This window comes from Ambystoma mexicanum, chromosome 4p (genome assembly GCF_040938575.1).
Source record: "Ambystoma mexicanum isolate Mex_15411 chromosome 4p, UKY_AmexF1_1, whole genome shotgun sequence".
Lineage (NCBI taxonomy): Eukaryota > Metazoa > Chordata > Amphibia > Caudata > Ambystomatidae > Ambystoma > Ambystoma mexicanum.
The window spans coordinates 274,990,935-275,012,874 of NC_090927.1; the positions used below are offsets into that span (position 1 = coordinate 274,990,935).

Sequence of the window (21,940 nt, forward strand, 5' to 3'; positions counted from 1 at the left end):
TGCCTGGCGAGGGAATCCGGCTGCAATGAGGCCCCTTAACCAATCTTGAGCATGGCTTTGTGGAGAGTTGGATCACCGGGTTTTCCTGGGTGAAGCCTGAGTCGTGGTCAGCCAGAGCACTCCCTGTGTGTGGATGTCGGCAGTCGTGGGAAGGGGTCCTTCCCTCTTACTCTTCGGCTGGCAAGTCCAGCCCCCCCCTGGCACTGGAAGGACCAGCCTCCCAAGGTGCAGAATCGAGTGCACTCCTCGTGGCCTCAGCTCTGGTGCTCAGAAGCTGGGGGGTCCCCTAATGGCAGAGAGAGGGGGGGCAAGTCCTCCCGCCCCCAGTGGATCAGGCAGACCGGCTCCACCCATGGTCGTGCCTGCGGGTGGCCAGTGAAGTTATTTGAAGAGGGCTGCATGACCGCTCGGGCCGGCAGAAGGAACCACACGCCGCTGGTTGTTGCTGTCGGGCGCTCGCTAGGTCTTCCCTTTGCTCTTCCAGGCGCGACCGGAGGCCCTTCAGAGCCTCCAGATCCGAAGTCCCAGGCTCCCGACCAGGGGCACGGGCACAGGCGGGGGCAGAGGGATGCCGCAGAAGGCCCCCCCGGCACTCATCTGGTGCTCGATGCGGTAGGTCCCCCGAAGAGGGGCAACGACAGTGGCACCGGGGGAGGGGGACACACTGTCCCTGGGATGTGGCAGCGTGGCTCGGAGAGAGAAGCCCAGACTCCCTGACTCCCACTCTCCCCCGCACAGGTCCGCAGCTCTCATAGTCCCGCCCACCATCTTGGATTATACAGCAGGGAGGCCGCGGGGTAAACCAGTCTTTACTCTGCTTTCCCAGGGACTATGGTCCCTAAAAGTGCGTCGTCAGAGGCCCCATGTCTTTGTGCGTCGCCACCAATGATTCAGTTATAAAAAAAGGTGCGGGAACTGCATCAGGATATGAAAAGCAGCGGGCATCTCATGGAGGCCATCAGAAGAGTGGCCGCATTGTAGGCGCTCCAGGCCACTCGATCCCCCCCCCCCCCCCCGGGAAGTACCATCTTATCTAACACCATCTTATCTAACAACATTTTATAAAGTTTCGACAAAATATGCATGTTATCCCCTGAGTTAGCTTTATAGGCAAGTATTCGACTTTCAGGCAGTTCACTGGGGTATTCGGACCGTCTTGAAGCCACCGCAGAGCGGACGCACTAGAATTGGATCAGATTTCCCAAAAAGTGTGTGTAGTTTTAAGTAAGTTCTGCCTGGCCAGACTATGACATTGGAGAATACGTAGGTAATTTTGGGTAGCAGTATCATTTTTATCAGGGAGAGTTTGGCTGGGGCAGACAGTGGGAGGGCTTGCCACTTGCATTTTGTTCTCGACTATCGTGGCGGCATTGTCATAGTTCTTCAGCAATGTGGGTCGCTTCCTGGATACCAGCACCCCCAGGTATTGGATGTGATCGGGTGACCAGTGCAGGGGGAAAGGGCCCAGATATCTAGAGGTGCAGTCGGTGAGCGGAAATATATCCGATTTGGAAAGGTTGATTGTGAACCCGGAGAATTGACCAATGTTGTCTAAGTCATGCAATATGGGGTCCAGGTTAACATTCGGATCGCGGACATATAGCAGTATGTCATCGGCGTACAGAGACCTGATTTCCGGTCGGCCAATTAGGTGAAGCCCTCGCTGTGCATGGCGCTCTCTGATGTGTGCCATGGACTCAATAGCCAGGGCAAATAAACCCGGCTTGGTCGGGACGGATTAGGTGTGGCGTCAGGGGAAGCAGGTAGTTGGAAAGTGGTTTAGCAAAGATCTTTGTATCACAGTTCATAAGGGTTTGGGGCCTGTAAGAACCACACGTCACTGGGTCTATCCTTCTTGAGGAGTACTGTAATCGCTGCCTCCCACAGAGAGGTGGGGAGCAGCCCTGCCCGTAAGGATTCCTCCCACACATGGAGGGATGGGGGCCAACGCCGCTGCATATTCCCAATAAAATTCTACAGTTAGCCCGTCTGGGCCAGGGGCAGGTAGGAAATTACCTTTATGATTTCCTCTAGTGAGATGGGGCTGTCAAGTTTGTCTCTCGCTTTGAGTGTTAAGCGAGATTTGGGTATGCCCTCCAGTAGCTCGTGTATGGCATAGCTTTCCTGGGGGGGGGGGGGGCTGGACCCACAGTGTACAAGTCTTGGTAGAAATCCTGTAATACCACCACCACCTCTGCATCTGCCCATATGTGTTTTTCTTCCTGTGGTGATAATGGATTCTATGTGGGATGGCCCTCTTTTCTGCCCGCACCAAGCTGGCCAGCGTCCTGCTCAGTCTATCCCGCTCCCCGTACTGCCACTGGGTGGGAGAAGTAGCGAACCTCGCGTGTCGTGAGCGATTCAAATGTTTCTAATTCCGATCTAATTTGCATTAGTATATCAGGGCGAGGGGACTGAGCATACTCCGACTCCAGCTGTTTTAGGGATGTCTAAGATAGTGTTGATTCTAACAGACAGCACTACAGCCATGTATTACCTGACCAAACAGGGGGGCACTCACACTCCAGGGCTATCCATGCTGTCCCTAAACATTTGGATGTGGGCTCTCAAACACAAGATGTTTCTGTTGTCCCAACATGTTCCAGGGGAACTCAATCTTCTGGCAGACGTGCTCAGCAGAGATTTCCCTCTGCCCATAGAATACGAATGGCGTCTGCACGAAAGCATCATGTCCAACGTCTTCGCAGAATGGGGCTTCCCAGAGATCGACCCGTTCGCGACTCAGAAGAACGCCCAATGCCAAGACTACGCCTCCCGGTACCCCCAGAACCGCTCCAAGGGGAACAGTCTCTGGATAACATGGTCAGAGAAATGTGTCTACGCTTTCTCTAGCATTGGGTCTGGCATGGATTCACATGCTGATGAATATTCCCCGTTGTCAGGCTGGGAATCCTCTGTAAAGAAAAAATCAGTATCAGTTTCGTTTCTGATCTGTCTTTCTCAGTAGTAACCAATCACTGTTCTCTGGGTCATACTGCCCCCAGCCAATGACTGCCCTCTCCCTAAGCCCCGCCCCTGGCAGCCATCTTCAGATTTTTACCGCACGCTCAAGTGTTGGGAGTCCTCATGTTTAGCTCTCGAGCTTTTGCTGTGTTTTCGCGCTTTTTCAAAGAGAATTTCTAATTTTTCAGTTAAATAGAGCCTCAAGTTCCACCGTCTCTACATCCGATTAACTGGTATCCGTGTCAGATTTTTTTCTACGCCCCTCAAGGGTGAAGATTTCATCGAGTTAGGATTCTTGGAGGATTCCAGAATTTTCTGCGGCCTACCCGAACATGGCCCAGGAGAAAGGAAGCTCGACGCCCGGAAAGCTGTTCAGGGTTTGCCCTGGATGCCAGCTACAGAATGTGTTCAAGGAGGGCGAGCACTCGAAATGTCTCTACTGCCTTCATGAGGACAAAACGCAAGTGGAGAAGGACTGTGCGTTTTGCAGGAACATGTCGGAACGGACCATCAGAGACCGAGACCTTCGTCTCTCCAACTGGCTGGAAGGAAGGAGTCTGTCAGGTGAGAAGTCCGAGCGTTCTTCTAAGTCCTGTGAGGGCGCCCCGGTGACGGGGGCCCAACAGAAGGCAAAGCACCGCGAGTCTGCGGGCACCGGGAGCGCTGAACGGTCGGGCTCTTTGGCGGCCAGGCAGGGCACGCCTTCCCCAGCACCATCAACCACGAGCCAACGGTCTGGTTCGGGGAAGAGGAAATCCGAGAACCCGGGTAAGCTTCTGGAGAGGCCCCGGTCGATCTCGAAGGATTCGGCCGAGGGGGAGCGAGGCGGTGATCCTCCCCCCAAGGTGAAGGCCTGAAGCACGCCCAAGGCGGTGAAGGCCTTGATTCACCTGGCCAATGCCTCTATCGAGGAAGTCGCGGCGGCCCTGGTGCAGTCTGTGGAGGCTACACCAGTGGAGGTGACCTCGGGGCCCAGAGTCTCCCTGCCTCCGGAGGGAAGCCTCTTTCAGACCCATCGAAAAGACCCCTGTGAAGAACACAGCGGAAAAAGAGGGGGGTGTCATGATCACTGCTTCCAAGGAGTCAGGAACAGCCCAACGTCCTTGGAAGCAGGCCCCTAACCGTTATCTTAGGCACCAGCCGGTCCCCACTGGGACCTTTTGGACCTTGTCCTGGCGCCGGTGGCACCAGGCTCATCAAAGCCATCGGTCGCGGCACTGGAAGCGCCGGGCTCATAATATGTAAGAAGATGCTTGGGTGGACTTACCTGCAGCAGACCATGCTGCTTACTTACCAGCCACATAGGAATCCTCTGTGAACAGGAACTACTTTCTTACCTGGGTGGGGCAAGCTCCACTCCCTGGATACAACACGGGAACTCTCCTGGAACTGGAACTCTTTTCTTACCTAGGCGGGGCCGTGGAGGAAGACGCCTCATCACTCCAAGGCTATTTAAACCACACCCGATTGAACAAACGTGCTTTGCGTTATTCTGCATCTGCAGCAGAACGCTCACCGAGTCTGTTCCAGCCTTTCTTCCTTCCGATCCTGAACCTGCAAGAACAATACTTACCACTCCTGTATCCAGTATTCAGCAGCACCTGCAAAGACAAGAAACAGGTTAGCACGGCAACCTTTACACGCAGCGCTTTCCTCACCTGATCCATCGGCAGCTAACATTTCTTCACGCTGCACCTCCGCCTGTGAAGACAAAAGCATTGTTATTACTTACCGGCACTCCGCGAATTCCGGATTTCTTCAACGCTGCAACCCAGCATCTGAAAGACAAACGAAGAGACATTAGACAGGTATTTACTCACGTCCATCGCGCTCGCCACAATAGAACGCCTGCAAATACTCCGGCGTTTTCCAGCGTCTCTTCAGCACTAACTCACAGCTGCAAGGGAAAAGAGACAGTTAGAGCGCTTGCATTTACTTGCGCATTTCCAAGCGCTTCATTCCAAGGCTCTGGCTCCAACTTCGGCTCTCTTCACACCATCTCCTATCTCAAGAGCCCTGCAAGACAAATAGGAAAAAGCATTATACAGAGTCCTGTTCTATATTAACGTGCCCACGCACCTAAAGACTATAAGGACTAAAAAGGTGTCCAGAAACTCACCGCTCGTGTAGTTAACGACGGTAGCGATCCTCTGATGTCAAGAGGCCTATGTTTCACCAGTGAAGGAACTGGCAACGGCACCCTGCACCAGACGCAGATGGAGAGTCCAGCATTCACCTATCTAAGGTGAGCACGTTGACCTGGGGGCTCTACGGAGAAGCTAGGAAGAGAGAGAGAGAGAGCGAGGGACATTCAACAACCCAGATCATTAACCCCCATATTCTTTCACCTGCAGAAAACTCACTCTTCGAGTTCGACACACAGTGCGAAGAGGTTCGGCCCCAGAAGCAAATAGAGTCCTGCACATCACTTTTCGGGTCACAGACACCTTCCTGACAAGACCAGCGCCTCCGTGGGAATCAGGTGAGCGTTACAGGGGGGCCGGTGGCCATTGTGGACACAGTATCCGATGAGGAGCTGGTAGAGGTCTTAGAGGGCCTCGACGAGGGCGTCAAAGAGGCCCGTCCCCACGGGAGGGATCCCGACGAGGGTGACGACGAGAGTGACGGCGGCATCGGCGAGGGTCCTAGTCACCCGTTGCGCCCGTCGCTTCCAGAGCGGCAGGATAACTCAGCGGCCATTTTGTTGGTAATACAATCCTTATGTTCGGAGAGAAGGACGAGATTGCCCTTACCACCGACGGAGGATCCGGAACCAGGCTCGACGGAGGAGCCAGAGCCGGGCCCGGCGGGAAGCACCCCGAACAAGAGGAGACGGATCCATCCAGCCCCGCCTTTTCAGCCCTCGCGGCCTGCTCAGCCTTTACCCCCGTCCCTGGGGATGACACAGGAACCGACACGGCCACGACGGGTACCGAAGACGATGGTGGTGACGGGACAGAGATCCCATCGGCAGCCAGGGCCTCCCCGTCGGACGAGATCGGATCTTTCCATGCAGTGATCGCCAGAGCAATCTAACTTTTTCACCTCTGCCCTGAAGAGAAGGAAGGTTTCCTTTACCAATGGCGCGAGGCCAAGAGGAAGGCAGTCCTCGCCGTGCCTCTGCTGGATGACATCTGGGACGAGGGTCTCACACTTCTCAAGAACCAGTCTACGACGCATGCCAAGAGGGATCGGTACGAGAAGAAGTACCGGGTCCACGACGCGGCCCCTTTGTGCCTTAGGGCACAACCGACCGACCCCTGACTCGGTCGTCTCAGCGGCAGCCAAGAAGAAAGCAGGGGGGGGGGGGCATCGGCCTCAACGTCAACTTCCCCCCCCCTGACGGTGAAGAAAAGAAGCTGGACGCAATGGGACGAGTTATCTCGTCGGCGGCAAAAACAATTAAGGAGCCCAACTCCCTCGCGATCGTGGCCCGCTACGACAGGGAGTTATGGTACAAGATCGCTCCCCTGTTGGACTTCCTACCGGATGACGAGAGGGCCGAGGCCCTAGAGATCTTGCAAGAAGGCAAAGTGGCGTCGGACCACGCCATTATGGTGGCAACGGACATTGCCAACACCAGTTTCCGCCAGCTAGGCAACAACGTTTGCCTTGGACGACGAGGGTGGCTCAAGGCGACTGATTCCGCCAGGACATACAAGCCAAGATGTTGGACATGCCATTCAACGGGAACAACCTGTTTGGGAATACGGTGGATGAGTCCCTACAAGCCATCGAGGCGGACACGGAGACAGCTAAGGCCCTAGGCGTTCTCCGGCAACGAAGGCCGTTCTTTCGGAGCACCGGAGGCAAGCAGGGTGCCTCCAAGGGATTCGGCGGTGGCTCCTCTACTTAGCGCCAAGCGGCCCGCTCCTTGTCACAGGAAGCCTATAGAGGACGAGGCAAGTCGGGTGGTCCCCGCTGTCGTTGCCAGGGAGGCTAAGGCGTCGTCCTAGCAAGATTGAAGCGACAGCGGTGTTGGGACCCCACCGAAGCACCCCGGTGGGAGGCCAGCTGGCGAAGTTCTTCAGCGTGTGGGAGTCTATCTCCACCGACCGTTGGGTGCTGGATGCCCTGGTACAGGGGAACGCCCTCAAATTTCTAAAAAAGTGCCCCCGCGTTCCACCCGTGGCCAGGAACGAAAATCACGTCCCTCAACTGCTATTGGAGGTAAGGGCGATGCTCAAAAAAGGTGCCATCGAGCTCATCCCGAAGAGGCTCCGGGGCTCCGGAGTATACTCAAGGTACTTCCTCGTGAAAAAGGTCAGGATGGCGTCCCATCCTGGACCTGCAACGACTGAACAAGTACATCAAGGCACAGAAGTTCCGGATGGTCACCCTCCAGCACGTGCTGGGACAACTGGAGGAGGGCGATTTCCTGTCGTCGTTGGATTTGTAGGATGCGTACTTCCACATCCCCATTCTGAAAGGACACCGAAAGTTCCTCAGGTTCGTGGTCCAAGGACGGCACTACCAGTTCAAGGCCCTCCTGTTCGGATTGAAGTCGGCACCCAGGGTGTTCACCAAGTGCCTGGCGGCGCGGCTGCGCCTGCAGGGGATCCATGTCTACCCCTACCTGGACGACTGGCTCATCCGAGCAAGGACAAGGGAGCTCGCCGTAGACCGTCCAGCTGTTCACGGACCTGGGATTCTCCATCAACTTTCCCAAATCCCACCTGGTCCCGTCGCAAGTCGCACTGTTTCTGGGAGCCAAGCTCGACACAGTGGCACGTCTGGCCTCGCCGTCGGAGGAAAGGACGAAGGCCATCCTGGGCAAGGTGCAGCGTCTTCTGGCCACGGACGTGGCCAGGGTGAGGCCCATCCAGTCCCTCCTCGGGATGATGTCCTCCTGCATATATCTCGTGCGCCCGTGCAGGCTTCGGATGCGCCCTCTGCAAGAGTTCCTTGACTCCTGCTGGATCCAAGCAGGGCAGCTTCGAGGACAGGATCCCGCTCAACGAGACCTTCCGACGAGCGATCTGGTGGCGGGGCACCCGCGCTCATCTGACTGCGGGCACAGACATTCAGACCCCATCCCACCAGATAACGATGACAATGGATGCCTCCCTGGAAGGGTGGGGAGCGCACACCGGAGAACTTCACGCGAGAGGCCTTTGGCTCCCGGAGAAGACGCTCCACATCAACATCCTGGAGCTCCGTGCAGTGTCCTGGGCCCTCAGGTCCTTTCTCCCGTCCCTCAAGGGCAATGTGGTGAGAATCTTCACAGACAACACCACCACGATGTTCTACATCCGGAAGCAGGGAGGAACCAGATCCCCAGCCCTCTCCAAGGAAGCCCAGGATCTGTGGCATTGGGCCGTCGCCCAAGGGATGTTTCTGGTGCCTTTTCATCTGGCAGGGATAAAGAACACCATCGCCGACTCACTCAGCAGGGAGCTGCGATCGTGCCACGAGTGGGAACTACGTCAGGATCAAGTGGATCGACTTCCGACGATGGGGGGAAAACCGCAGATCGACCTGTTCACGACGGCGACAAACTCCCAAGTGCCAGAGGTTCGCCAGCAGGTTTCCCTAGCCGAGGAGCATGGGCGATGCTTTCTCGTTCCCCTGAGACGGCCTGTTCCTATATGCGTTCCCTCCGTTGCTGTTGCTGCTCCGACTCGTCAACCAGCTCAAGAGGTCCCGGTGCAGGATGATCCTAGTCGCACCGGCGTGGCCGAGGCAGATCTGGTTCCTGGACCTTCTGGACTTGTCAGCGTCTCCACCAGTCAAGCTGCCGACGGACGCGGATCTGCTCTCCAGAGAAGGAGGCGCCACACTTCATCACGACCCGGAGTCGCTGAACTTGCAGGCCTGGCTCCTGCAGCACTAGAGTTTGGAGGGTACAATATCCCGGCTGACTGCAGAGAGGTCCTTGCAAAAGCCAGGGCGTCCTCAACTCTAAAGTGCTACGGATATAAGTGGAAGAGGTTCTCTGGTGCCGTGCACAGAAGATGAACCCTCTATGGATTACGGCACCTCCAAGGCTGGACTGGCTCACGCCTCCATCAAGATACATCTGGCTGCGATCTCCCGATACACCAGGACCACAGGACGGGCATCCTTGTGGTCCCATCGCCTGGTGAAGGAATTTATGAAGGGACTGTTCCGATCGTTCCCGCCGGTGAAGGCCCCTGCTCCGGCGTGGGAGCTCAACGTGGTGCTGACCAGGCTCATGGGGCCACCATTCGAGCCCCTGCATTCGGCACCATTGAAGTTACTGTCGTGGAAGACAGCGTTTCTTGTGGCCATCACCTCCGCACGACGAGTGGGAGAGATCCAGGCCCTCTCCTGTAAACCTCCATACCTGACTTTCCACGAGACGAGGATGGTGCTGAGGATGCACCCCTCCTTCATGCCCAAGGTGCCGTCGGACTTCCACCTCAACGAGCCCTTGGTGTTACCTGTTTTCTTCCTGTCGCCATCGTCACAGGCCGAGAGGACTTTGTACTCGCTGGATGTGGCTAGAGCGCTGAAGTTATACGTGGACTGCACGAAGAGTTTTCGGAAGACATCACAGCTTTTTGTGAACTTTGGACCTGTGAACCAAGGGAAGGCTCTCTCGAAGGCTTCCATTTCCAGATGGCTCTCCAGCTGCATCACACACTCATCGGTTGGCAAACCGACCGTTGCCTGGCTGTCCGAGAGCCCATTCAACCAGAGCTATGGCTGCTACCATGGCGTTCTTGTCTGGTGTGCCCCTGCTGGACATCTGCAGGGCTGCTACGTGGAGGTCGACGCACACCTTCACGAGATTCTACTGCGTCGACTGGGATTCCAGGGAGAGTCCAGGGTCGGCCATGCGGTGCTGCGCAACTTGTTTGCTTAAGGTGAGCCTGGTGAGGAGGTAAGGACTGTTTAATGTTGAGCGTTTTTTCCACCTCCCGTTGGTTGTGCATGTGCGTACTGCTATGTATTCTTATATTCATGAGCATGTGAATCCATGCCAGACCCCATGCTGGAGAAGGAACAAGTTACTTGCTTGTAACTGTTGTTCTCCAGCATGGGTCTGGCATGGATTCACATGCGAACCCTCCCTCTTTCCCCTCTGCGGCTTTCACTTGGTCATACTGCCACTTTACGTGCTACCAAATCTGAGTATGGCTGCCAGTGGAGGGGCTTAGGGAGAGGGCAGTCATTGGCTGGGGGCAGTGTGACCCAGATACCAGTGATTGGTTACTACTGAGAAAGAAAGATCAGAAACGAAACTGATACTGATTTTTTTCTTTACCAAGGATTCCCGGCCTGACGACGGGGAATATTCATGAGCATGTGAATCCATGCCAGACCCATGCTGGAGAACAACAGTTACAGGTAAGTAACTTCCTTATGGACCCGGAAACCAAGAACATGTACATTCGGGAAGACTTATCGTGTACAGAGGATAAAAAGGTGTAGTCTCTCGTGTGGTTGTGCATAATTCGCCAGGGGTTGCATAGGTCTAGGGACAGCATGAGAGAGTAACTGGCGTGCAGCTCTCGACTGGGGTCTTGGGACGGGGTTGGTACTGTCCAGTATACAATCTAGTATGAGATTCATGTCCGGCCCTCCATTCCCCCCACCTCGTCAACATATGTAGACAACAGTTGTTCCAGGGCCTCAAAACTCTGGGGAATCAACATTCGGGCAGTAAGTGTTGACGAGTACCATTTCTGCTCCCTCCAGTATGCAGGGGATTACCACAAACCTCCCCTCGGATTCGATATGTGACTTCTTTTTGACAAATCTTAGGTTTTTATGCACTAGGCTTATGTCGCCCCGAGTTTGGGAAGAGGAGGTGAAAATCGTTTCCTTGGCGTGTTTTTTTTTTTGTAGGAACAACACATTTGCCTTGTGTCGCGTAGCGTACAATATGATTTTACGGGTCTTAATATTTCCAAGACCTCAGACGTTCCTGCTCTGGAACTTTAATTGCTGTGCCATATTCTGTGAGACATTTCAACATGTGCCAAAAAAGAGGCATTGGCCCCCCATGCTTTGATCGGCTTTTCCCTCAAGCACCCAGTCGCCAACTGTTTGAGTTTTTCCCCAGGGATTTACAGGGGCTGTGACCAGTGCACCCTCAACAGCACTAGGATGCTCCCTGGTATCAGAACAGACCCCTACCGGCCCCACACCCACTGCTAACCCCAACCCATCAGTGCCATTACCATCCAACCGGGATAAAGGGATTGTTGAACCCATAGAACAAACATTGCAGTTGCAAGGGGGAACGCTATTGCCACAGGGTCGCAAACAGTGGAACTTGGGTTGGGCACCCAAATGTATAGCGTTGAAAGGTGGCAATTTCTTCAGTGCGCTACTATTGGCTCGTATTAGTGAAGTGGTTAGTGATCTGAAGCCGGGCAATGTGGGACAAGCGCTCTGTCCGGCTGGTTATCTTCCAAAGGATCGATAGCCGGGTTGTCCAGGTATCAGGGCTTTGATGAATTGCACTGCTTCGCTCAGGACGGTGAAGGAGTTTTCCCTGGAAATTGAGTTTCAGGTGTGCCGGGAACAACATGGCATACTGTATGTTTCGCTCTTTGAGCATCTTTCTCACCCTGATGAATTGGCGCTGTTCTTGTTGCACACCGGTGGAAAAGTCTGGGAAGATCCTGATGGTTTGGGATCCCATCCTCAGCTCTTATTTTTCCCCGAGCCAGCCTGAGAAGATGATGAGCACTGTCTCAAACTCAAGATTTTCGCGATTAATGGATTGGGGAAGTCGCCAGGCTTGGAGCGCTGGGCCAGAGCCCGGTGGGTGCACTCAACAGCCAAGAAGGGGGGGAGAGGTCCGAGTTCCCCAGGAGGTCTTTATTTAAGTAGATTCTCGGGGGCCAATTCCATTTTCCCTGTGAGTGCGTCCTCAGGAACCCCGACTATGCGGATATTGTTCCTTCGCGAGTGGGACCCGAGGTCGTGGCACTTATTCTTGATAAACTTCATGTCTCGGGTGAGGTTTACTACTGTGTCCTGGAGGGCATGGAGACTGTCCTCATTGGCCCCAATCCTGGTCTCTGCTTCCGTAATACAGCTCCTTTGTGAGCCAACTGGGTCCGCATCGATGCCGCATTTGCGTTGATATAAAGTTTTTCATGAATAGCAGCAAAGTTTTTGGCTATTGCCTCCATGATGTTAAGATCGGAGCGGAGCTCAGCATAGAGGTCGCAGCTTGAGGATGTGTTGGGGACCCTGTTCGGGTCTGAGTTGTTTTAGCAAATTTGTCCATGACTCCAGTTTTCTTTCCTCCCTTGGCACCTCTAGTCATCACCAGTGTCCAGGCCCCTTCTCCCACCCACCGCCAATTCCAGCAGCCGACAAAGCGGGCCAACAGGGGAGGGGGAGGGCGAGGTTGGGCGTGAGACGTCCAGTCCAGTGAACAGTGTGGGAGTCACTGCAGTTACTAGATTGTTGCCCCCCAGGTCGGGGAGGGTCAGCAAGTATTTCTCGGGCTCTGGGCTGGTGCCAACCATGAATGTCCTTTCCGTGGTCCGCAGATTGTGTCCTCTGTCACAGCCAACTAGGTGCATAATGCGGGCCATGAAGGCCTCTAGCATGAGGTTTGTTGCAGCTCGCAGCTAAAGTCACCGGAAAGTCACCGGTAGAGGCTGCAGGATTTGTTGCGCTGCAGCCACCAGGAGGAGCGGGCTGAGATCCTTCGCCGAGGGGCTCTGCCCCACGGGTGTCTGGGTTTTTGAGAGCTTATTGGTGTGGCCGGCTTGGCCTACGTGGGTGCCACAGGGACCGGTCTAGCGGAGTAGGGCCCATTCCCTGCCTATTCCTAGGAGCGGCCAAGGACTGTTTTCCTGGCTGAGAGCTGGGGGGCTGCCCACAATGTCACAGGGCCAGTGTTGCTGCGGGGGGTGGGGGGGTTGGGCACAGCCACCCAGGGGCGGATCAAGGGGCCCAAGCTGGAACTAGCATCTGTAGCTCAGATGGCTGGTGGCAGCGCCCGCAGCGCAGGGAGTTATGATGTAGATGGGCCGGTGATGCCTCTAGCAGTGCCGGCCCGCAACACTGAGGCAAGTGGGCCAGGGGGCTTCTCCTTATATGAAGGGGGCCGAACAAGGCTGTGACCGGGCCGCACAGTAAGATAGCAGGGGGGGGGGGTGGGGACAGGAGCCTCCTACCTTCAGCTTGCGTCCTGCATCCCTGGGCGGCGGAGCACAGCTGGAGGGTGCTCCGGGGCTCCTATGCTCAAAAATCCAGGCCCAGTGTAGATGTCATCAGGGGGCAGACACGCAGTATGCCCAGTCCGTTGCAAGTCCTCGGGTCAGGTCTTCACCAAAGCGGGCCGGCCTGGAGGGTCTGGAGGCGCCTGCCGTCACCGGCGGTTAGCAGCTACGCCAGGTCCGGATGCCCGGAGCCCCGGGCACTCACCTGCTGGTGGGGCTGGAGTAAAACAGAGGAAATAATTTCAGCGACGCGGGCGGTCAGCTGCTCCCCCCATTGCAGGTGTGGATCACTGGGCCTCGTGGCAGCGCCGGTTCCGTGGACAAGGAGGCAAAGCCGTGCCGTCCCCACACCACGAGGGAGCGACCGCCTCGTTAGAGGCCCGTTTTGTCAGATCCACAGCAGCCAGGAGTCTGAGGTTTGGACAAGATATTCCTCAATGTTCCGCAAATCAGTATGTGAAGTATTGGCACACACTTCATGTATTTCGTCGTCTTTCCACCATAATAAGTTTGTCATGCTGCAGAGCTCTCAGGCTAAGCAGCCATTACAGTTGGCTGCTCAACAGCACCCCCCACCCTGACATTGTTAATTGTATGATCCTTAGACGAAGACCAGAAGAATAATTGAAGGGCGAAGATCAGCAAGCACCACGACCTGGGAGAAGGAGAATATTGCAAGCGTGAAGCGGCTATGTTGAGTCTGCAACAATTTGGAGTTTACCCTGCTGGTGGGACATTGTTAAAAGGTTCAAGAGAGTCCGTTTAGAGCATGTAAGAGAGTTGTTGTCCAGGAACAGGAAGAGTGTCCTAGCTGGACTGAGTAGGATAGGACTACAGAGACATTGCAGTTTGTAGTTCCAAGAAAAGAAAAGTGGGATGAAGATACTTTGCAGAGTTTTCTTGTGTTTTGTTGAAACTGCTGAGGAGTAATAAATGGAAGTTAAAGCATAATCCTCTTAGTCTTTAATAGAATTAATACTCCCTGCACAGTTAGCAGGGGTAATAGTCATTGCTCCTTTGTGGTTGCCAATCTACTTGATTTGAACAATTGTCTGCAGTAAAGAATGCTTTTGCCCATTAATCAGGATACATTTGGTCTATAAACTTTCCATTTTTTCTTTAATAGGAACAATAGTTCTTTGCCCAGATCACATAACCACAATCTTTTCGGAGGAAAATCAAGAGAGCAAGACTTCTAGTTCTTCTGAAATTGATGAGGAAGGTACAAATGCTGAAATCAAACTTTACTTATTTCAGATATTGCATCACTACATCTTGTTTTAAATGTAAACCCTTGACTTGTTTTTTTGTAGGAATGTCAGTTTTTTGTTTGTATCATCAAATATCCTTTCCAGAAGAAAATGTAGACAGCGAGGCCTGTACTTCACCCGATACAGATGATCAAGGTACTGAAAGAAATGTGTAAACTGAGCCAGACATAATTTAAATATTGCTGTAGTTCATGCATTCCTCCTTCCCTCAGTGGTTTGCTGCTGAAGGCAAGACCCTTTTAACACACACTACAGAGTGAATACAACCCTCTAGGTAAATAGGCCAGGAGATAGCTTGCAAGGATAACAAAGCTTTAATTGTACAGAATACAAAATATCAGCAATGGACTCTGCTGCTCGAGAGGGTTCTGGTTCTCCTAATACAAGCAGAAGCTTAAAGCCAAATAGCGTCATCACATACAGTACAAACTGGTGCCACTGATTGGTGTGACCCTACAAATGGGCCTGCTCCTTAGGGGAGGACAGGCTACAATTGTTTGGTTCTTTCCTGTCAATCAGGATCCGCGTGGGTCAGCTGGGCTCAATTTTGCAGTGAAGGTCGAGGCACTCATAAAGTACAATGTTGCTTTCTAAAGTAAACATGCTAATCCTACTTACTATATCATTGTGGCATGCACCTGGGAAGCTTGGGGAGATGGTGCGAGGGGGAAGGGAGGGTAAAATGGTCATGCTGACCCACACATTAGGGCTTCGTTGATACTGCACCTCCGCACTCAAGGTTTGATCTTTAATGTATCCCTCCCTGTACCTTGTATTACACATGATGTATTTTATGCTGGGAGAAAAACAGTTGCGCATGCTTAGATCTTTTATGGACGCTTGATTTGTGTTGGGCCAGGAGGGTTGCTTGCTTATCAAGGAATGCTGCAGTGTGACGTCGGGTCAGTGGTGTAGAGCCTCGATGGGGCAGGCCTATCCGGTTTCCCATCGGACCTGTCCACCCTAGGGTTTAATACACAATTAAAGTCCCCACACCCCAAATCACTGCACCCCCCACACATGCCATGATTGTGACATAGCGTTTTAAAGTATGCCGCAGTATTTTGGTTCGGGCATATGTTTACCACACTTATTTCCCTATTTTCCACCAGTCCCCTCACCACTACTATCCTCCCGTCTCTTTCCACCAGCGTCTGCAACAGCTGACACGGGACATGCAGCACCACCCAGATGATCACTCCCCTGGCATAGGCCGAATACAGCGAACCCACTACCATTCCCCTCCATTTCCTCTTGATCATTTCCATCTTATCTTGCGTCAGATGCGTCTCTTGCAACAAGGCAATATCTATTTTCTGTCGCCGTAAGTATAGCATAACCAAATTCCTCTTCAGATGACTGTTAAGCCCCCTGACGTTCCAAGTTATTACTTTAAAATCCCCCATGATATGACAGTCCCTCTTCCCCTCCCACCCATGCAGTCCAACTCCTGTTGCTTAACTCTATGTAGGCTCATATTCCAACTGAAACTCCCCTCAACTATATACACACCAAACCCTCTCTCCCTCCCTGCCTTCCCCCAACAACACCCTCCCCAACTGTTGCCCAGCTCCATCCCTGGATCTCAGGCACCCCCGCATCTAGCCCTTTCTGGAAAAAGCCTATACTCGTGGCTCAGCAGGGTGAAGTCGCCCTAGTGGCTGCTTAACTACTAATTCTCAGGGGTGGGTTGCTTCCATCCCTTCGCACCTGTTTCCCAATTTACTATGCTTTATGCTAATGCTACCCAACTCATGCATTTTATTCACTATATTTCAGTCCATCAAGATCTAGTCCACAGGCTACAGTATACAGTTCAAATGTCCTCTTGCGTCCTAACAGGACCCCGTTCCCACTTATCCCCTCAATGTTTATGATACAGGCTCCTCACTTGTCGTGCATCTGACGGTCCTGCTCCGCCTCCTGCTCCGGGCAGCCCTGCAAATCCAGCCATGACGCTGCTTCCTCTGGGGTATCAAAAAGCGCTCTGCTTTTGTGCAAAACCTTAAGCTTTGCATGGTACAAAAGCATATACTTGATACCCGCTGTGCGCAGCCTCCTCTTGACAGCCACATAACTATACTTCTGCACCAGCATTGTATAGTCAGGGTACGCCGTGATGTTGGTGGATGCGCTCTATCGTTCCGCCCTTACGAAAATACTCCAGGATCTTCTCCCTGTCTTTATAGTTCAAAATCTTTGCAATTATCGGCCGCGGCAGGGCCCCAGGTCGTGGTTTCCTCATCAGGGCCCAATGCGCGCGTTCAAATGTGAACCCTTGTGAGAGCTTGTCTGCCCCCATCTCCTGCAGGATCATGTTCTACACATAGTCCGTGGGGTCTTGGCCGCCTTCTCCCTCCGGCAGGCTGACCACCCGTATGTTATTCCTTCTCGCCCTTACTTCCGCTTCCTCCACTCGATTCTCGAGGTTAGCAACCTGTTTTAGCACATGGACCTCTCTTGCATTATTTGTGCTGACTTCTATATTGGTCTTCACCACGCTTTCCAGGCCACTTGTCCTTTCTGCCAGCGCCCTAACATCTCGTCGCAGCAGGGTGACTTCAATTCCTACAGCATCTATCTTGTTTTCCAGGGCCGTCCGTAGATCCGCCATTGCTGTACCCCATTTAGTGCTCAGTTCTGTTATGGTCGCTAGGACCTGATGGTTATCGCCTTCTGTGGCGCGGTCCGCGGAGGCCGCCACTGCGCTTTGTGCCGGGGTCGAGGGAGTCCGCTGTGCCTTTGCAAAGGTCTCCATTGTGGGTTGTTTACTCTTGGCTCACGCTCCTTTCACTGACATTGTGTAATCTATCCTGTGACTGGTTCCAGCTATTCAGTGTTATTGTAGCTCCCCCAGGTCAGTCAGGCGCTGGAGCGTCTTCTCCAGTAGGCTGCGTTTCTCTATGGCACACGAAGATGCGTTTCAGGTGGATTGTGTCTTTCCCACGTCTCTCCTCCGACTACTATTGTCAGTGCGCCATCAACGTGTCTCTGGAAGCCAGTAGGCACACCTTACCCGCCACTACCGTAGTGTCTCAGGCCTTCGAGGAGGCCGGTGCTTTATGTCCACTTGAAAGGGAAACTTCCCCAAGGCATCTGCGTTTGGCCTGCTTAATTCCTTGCTTCTTGTGTTATTGTCCTCCAGCAACTGTCTAGGCCGGGCCGGATTCTGGCCCCTTTTTCCGTTTTGTTGCCAGTATGTCACTTTGTTGAGCCGCCCACTCCAGCGTAGTCACTCACACTCTCATGGGTCCCCTTCGTTCCAGCCGTGCCACCATCTTGCCTTCGTCATCGGCGTTATCACAAATCCTGCAGTACATTACCTGGTCCGCCAAGCGCTTGGGTCCATCAGCCTAGAAGCGCTCACTTGTTGACACACTTTCTGTTGTGCGCCTGGTCACACATGGATTTTGAGGGATTTTAGTTGTGCTCTTATTATGCTGCACCCTTTCACTTATCAGCCATCATTTTGTCTTTATTGTACCCTCTTTACCATGTTGGGGATGCAGCAGCGCTTTACTCACTCGAACTGCAGGGTCACCAGTACACAACTGTGTTCTGCCTGCATTGCGCCATGGGTTTCCCTCGGTCGTGGTCACCGGATACGCTCGTGAGGGGGGGGGATCTGTCCTCACCCTGCGCTGTACACGGCTCACTTTTTCGCTTGTGTGCACTTATCAGCTAGCCTACCTCTACCTATGCAACGGCAGTCTGTCCAAGCGCCAGTCGCGACTCGGTTGGATCGGGCGTTCTACCGGGGACCCCGTTTCGGTCAGCACCTATCCCGGAAGCTCTCGCTCCGCTCCTTGGGTTGCATCAGTAATTTGTTCTCCGAGGCAGCCCTTTGTCCTGCGGGGCCTCGGCCGTCACTTCAGTGTTGGCGATTCTGCCCTGTGTGATGCAAATCCCTTTTCCTCGTTCCTGTGCGCCCTCACTTCAGGTCACAGTTATGTTAAATTATTGGGGCTCTTTATGCCGCGTGATAAGGATTGGCATCCGTTCGCTGCGCGTTCAGAGGGCTCCCGTTCGCCACAGCCGCCTGCATCAAGCAATTTATTATATGTAGTTACATTTGTTTCTCGCAACTGTAGCCATTCACTGGCGCTGGCTGCTTCTTCACAGGGGTGAGCTCCTTGGAATCTTTGTTCCGGATTGTCGCCATTTTAATGTCCATCTCGCGGCTGGCACTGGAATACAAAGTTGCCTTTCTGCTTGTTCTATTACTTCGAACGTTCGGTGGCTCGCTCAAACTCTGCCCAGCACTTTCACACATCTTTCCATGAGTTTTAGAGCTGCTGTTAGTCAAAATGATGCGCGTTTTCCGTCGGATCTAGATGCTGGATCTCAGAGCTCTCGGGAATCGCAGCCTATTCCATGGCTGCCAAGCCACGCCCCAATGGACGGTTCAATGGGGAAAGAACTTGCAAATAGAAGCAAGGAGAGAGAAGTGGTTGTGGTAATTGTAGTGGGAGTCCTAATCGTTGGACACAAGATGAGCTGCTCTGGCCTTCTGGTCAGACACCCAAAGCCCTACCAATGGTGGAAAGGTTGGGAGGGGTATTTTACTCGGGTTGCCTGGCTGTGGACAGGGGAAGGTGTGGTACATGTCTGAGAGGGAAGGAATAGAAACTAAATTCAGCTCTCTGCATGTGGTTAAAAATATACCGCATTCAGTGCTAGCACCAACAGCCAGCAGAGACAAGGGGGCAACCAACAGAGTGGTGGATTAATACGAGAGGGGTATTAGATCTCGTTGTAGTAGACCGAAACAGTTTTTGCTACCATGTGCAGGTCAGAGACACCAGGATTTCTGTGGCTAATTCTTTATTCACCCTGATGGCTCAAATAACTCTTTACATGTAGGTGGTTGCCCACAAAATAATACATATATGTAAAAACTGGTTTTTCAACAGTGTTTTACTTTTTGCTTAAAACCGCACAGTCCCACTAGTTCATGGGGTGTGCTAAAAAAACCCATGCTTGTCTGGGTTTAGAGTTCAGTTTGTCGGTACCCACTCTTGGTCTTGGGGGTGCCGTGTGTTGTTGTGGAGGAGCCACAACGGGTCTGGTCGACCAGTTTCGATGGTTATAAGTTGTTGTGGACCATCTTCAGGACACTAAGATTTTTCATGTGGTTATCAAATCATGACTGATTTAGGGCTGTAGTAGGGCTGCATGGGATCCTGGATGGGAAGACACAAAGGAACATTGCAAGGAGGTCATCAGGCAACCTCTAGTTGCAATGTTGCAGAGTGGTGTATCCAGAAGGCTCAAATTGATGTTACATGGCTACTTAATCTTGTCAAAGAAAACGTATGCTCATTTGATAAATAGGAGCATTGCCACTGGTTGGTGGCTAAAAACTCTGGACACCTTTAGCCCAAAGAAAAGGGAGGGGAGAAAGAGGGAAGTGGTTGGGGGGGTTTGTGTGGGAGGGACGGTGGAGAACCGACAGTGGGAACAGGGAGGGAACAGGGCATTCATGGCCGTGTGAATCAGGAGGGGAAAGTGCTCAGGCATGGATGGTTCAACAAGCCGCTGATTGCGGCGCCTACCTGGAAGTGTGAGTGGTGAAGTATCCAGTATAATGAAAGATTACCCAGATTATTTTTTTCCCCATCCCCGCAACACCCCCCTCCCCCACTCCACCCCCTCCTGGGTTGCTGCGATGCATATATTCCTAGTTTCGTATTCGGGGCATACAAGTCAGTTTATAGAATGTCCAGCAGTCTCATTCTTTGGGTACACCCTTGTTCGCAACAGTCTTTGTGCAGGTAGTCCAGAACAAAGTTCCACTTGTACTAGAACTTGGCGTAATCCCCCTGAATAGTGTAGGTTACCCATTCCAGCAAGGTGGAGTGCCATATTTTTGCTATGCAATCTTGTTCATTGGGGATCGTGGCTTGCTTACGTCTTTGCGCTATTACGGAGATCCACCACACTTGGGACCATGTATGCTTTCCTCTGTGGCTTGGACAGTAGTGTCCAGAACATTGCTCAGGCCCAGCAAGGCTTCTCCAAATTTGGGGGCCTAATATGGCTTTCATTTCTTAACTACTTCCCAGAACAACTGTAGGATAGGGCAGGACCACCAGACATGGAGCCATGTGCCTACTTCGTTGCATCCCCGCCAGCACATTTGGGATGTTGGATATATTTTATGTAGCTTCTCAAGGGTTAAGTGCCACTGCACTAGTATCCTGGGCCACATTTCCCTGATCTGTATCCCTCTTGTTAATTTGGGAATTCGCTGCCAGACCACGTTTCTTCGGAGGTCGGGAGGGGCAATACGTCCGCCCATTGTTTCATGTAGGCCATTGAATCTCGGCCGCTGGTGTGGTGAACAATTTGTACAATTACCTTATCATTTGTCTATCGCCCAAGCTTGTTAGTAGGTATTTTTCTAGAGGGGTGAATTCCCTGGTAGTAGATTGTTTCATGTCCTGTGATTAGAGCCATTGCCTCAGTTGAGTATAGCGATACCTGTCCTCTTCCCTTAACCCCATGGTTTGTTTGCAGAGCTGGAATGGCTTAACTTTCTGACCCTCAATATGTCCCTTGCGCAGTTGCAGCCTGCCTCTTCCCACCTGGAAAACGCGCCCTTCTCCAACCCCGGGGTGAATTGGGGATTCCTGAACAGGGGGGTGAACCGCGACGGAAATGCTGCGACACCTGCTTTTTTTTACCATGGCATCCGTGTCCCCTACCAGGGCCGTTGTCTGGCTTCTGTACATGTTGAGGGGTCTGTCTGCCCTGGGGAGCCACAAAACGTCATCCAGGGGGTCTGTCCTCCACAACCCTGTCCATCCTTCGGCAAACACTGTCCAGGTTCTCCTTAAACCACTCTCGGATTTCCCTCAGTTGGGCTGCTCGGTACTACATCTGAACATTCAGGACTCCCATTCCCCCCTGCTCCCGTGGGGTAGTCGGGACTTTCCATGCCACCCTCTGCCTTTTCTCTACTTTTGTTCAGAGTTTTGAAGAATTTTGGAGGGACCGTCGGGGGAGAGGTGGAAATAATATAGTACTCGGGGAAGAATTGTCATCTTCATGCCATTGATCCGGCCCATCCAAGATATGCTAAGGGGCCTCCTCTCTCCCAGCCAAGTCTTTGTTTCCAATAAATGGGGATTGTTCGCCCGATACATGTTCCCTAAGGTGTTGGTTATTTTCACCCCCAGGTAATTGAGGGCTCCCTCTACTTGCGCGAATTGCCCCACTTCTGATGAGTCTGGTGGGGGGTGGCGGGGAAGAGTCTCCTTGAAGAATCATTGGCTCCGATTATTTGTTGTTGATCCTCAGGCCCGCCACCCTGCCAAATTCCCCTAGGAGTGCTGTTAAATTATGGAGGGAAGGGTTCATTTCATCAAGCACAACCAGGAGGACCTGCGCAAAGGCCACTCGCTTTATGCTCTTCCACTCTGAAGGTACCCCCTTTATGCCCCTCTCCTGTCTGATCCTGGCTAAGAATGGTCCAAGATATATTGCGTACATGATTGGTGACATAGGGCAGCCCTGTTTGGTACCCCTAGTTACTTATTGCCTCGA

The 21,940-nt window shown here is 53.0% G+C and overlaps 1 protein-coding gene across 5 annotated transcripts in view; it reads left to right on the forward strand.

The window, feature by feature from the left end:
- The window catches only part of TDRD6 (tudor domain containing 6), a 1,508,150-nt gene that overhangs the window by 119,564 nt on the left and 1,366,646 nt on the right, over window positions 1-21,940 (forward strand). For all 5 annotated transcript variants that reach the window (XM_069605809.1, XM_069605810.1, XM_069605812.1 and 2 more), the window contains exons 2-3: window positions 14,248-14,343; window positions 14,435-14,527. In XM_069605809.1, coding sequence (XP_069461910.1) covers window positions 14,248-14,343; window positions 14,435-14,527 — 189 coding nt within the window. The remainder of the gene's footprint in view (window positions 1-14,247; window positions 14,344-14,434; window positions 14,528-21,940) is intronic.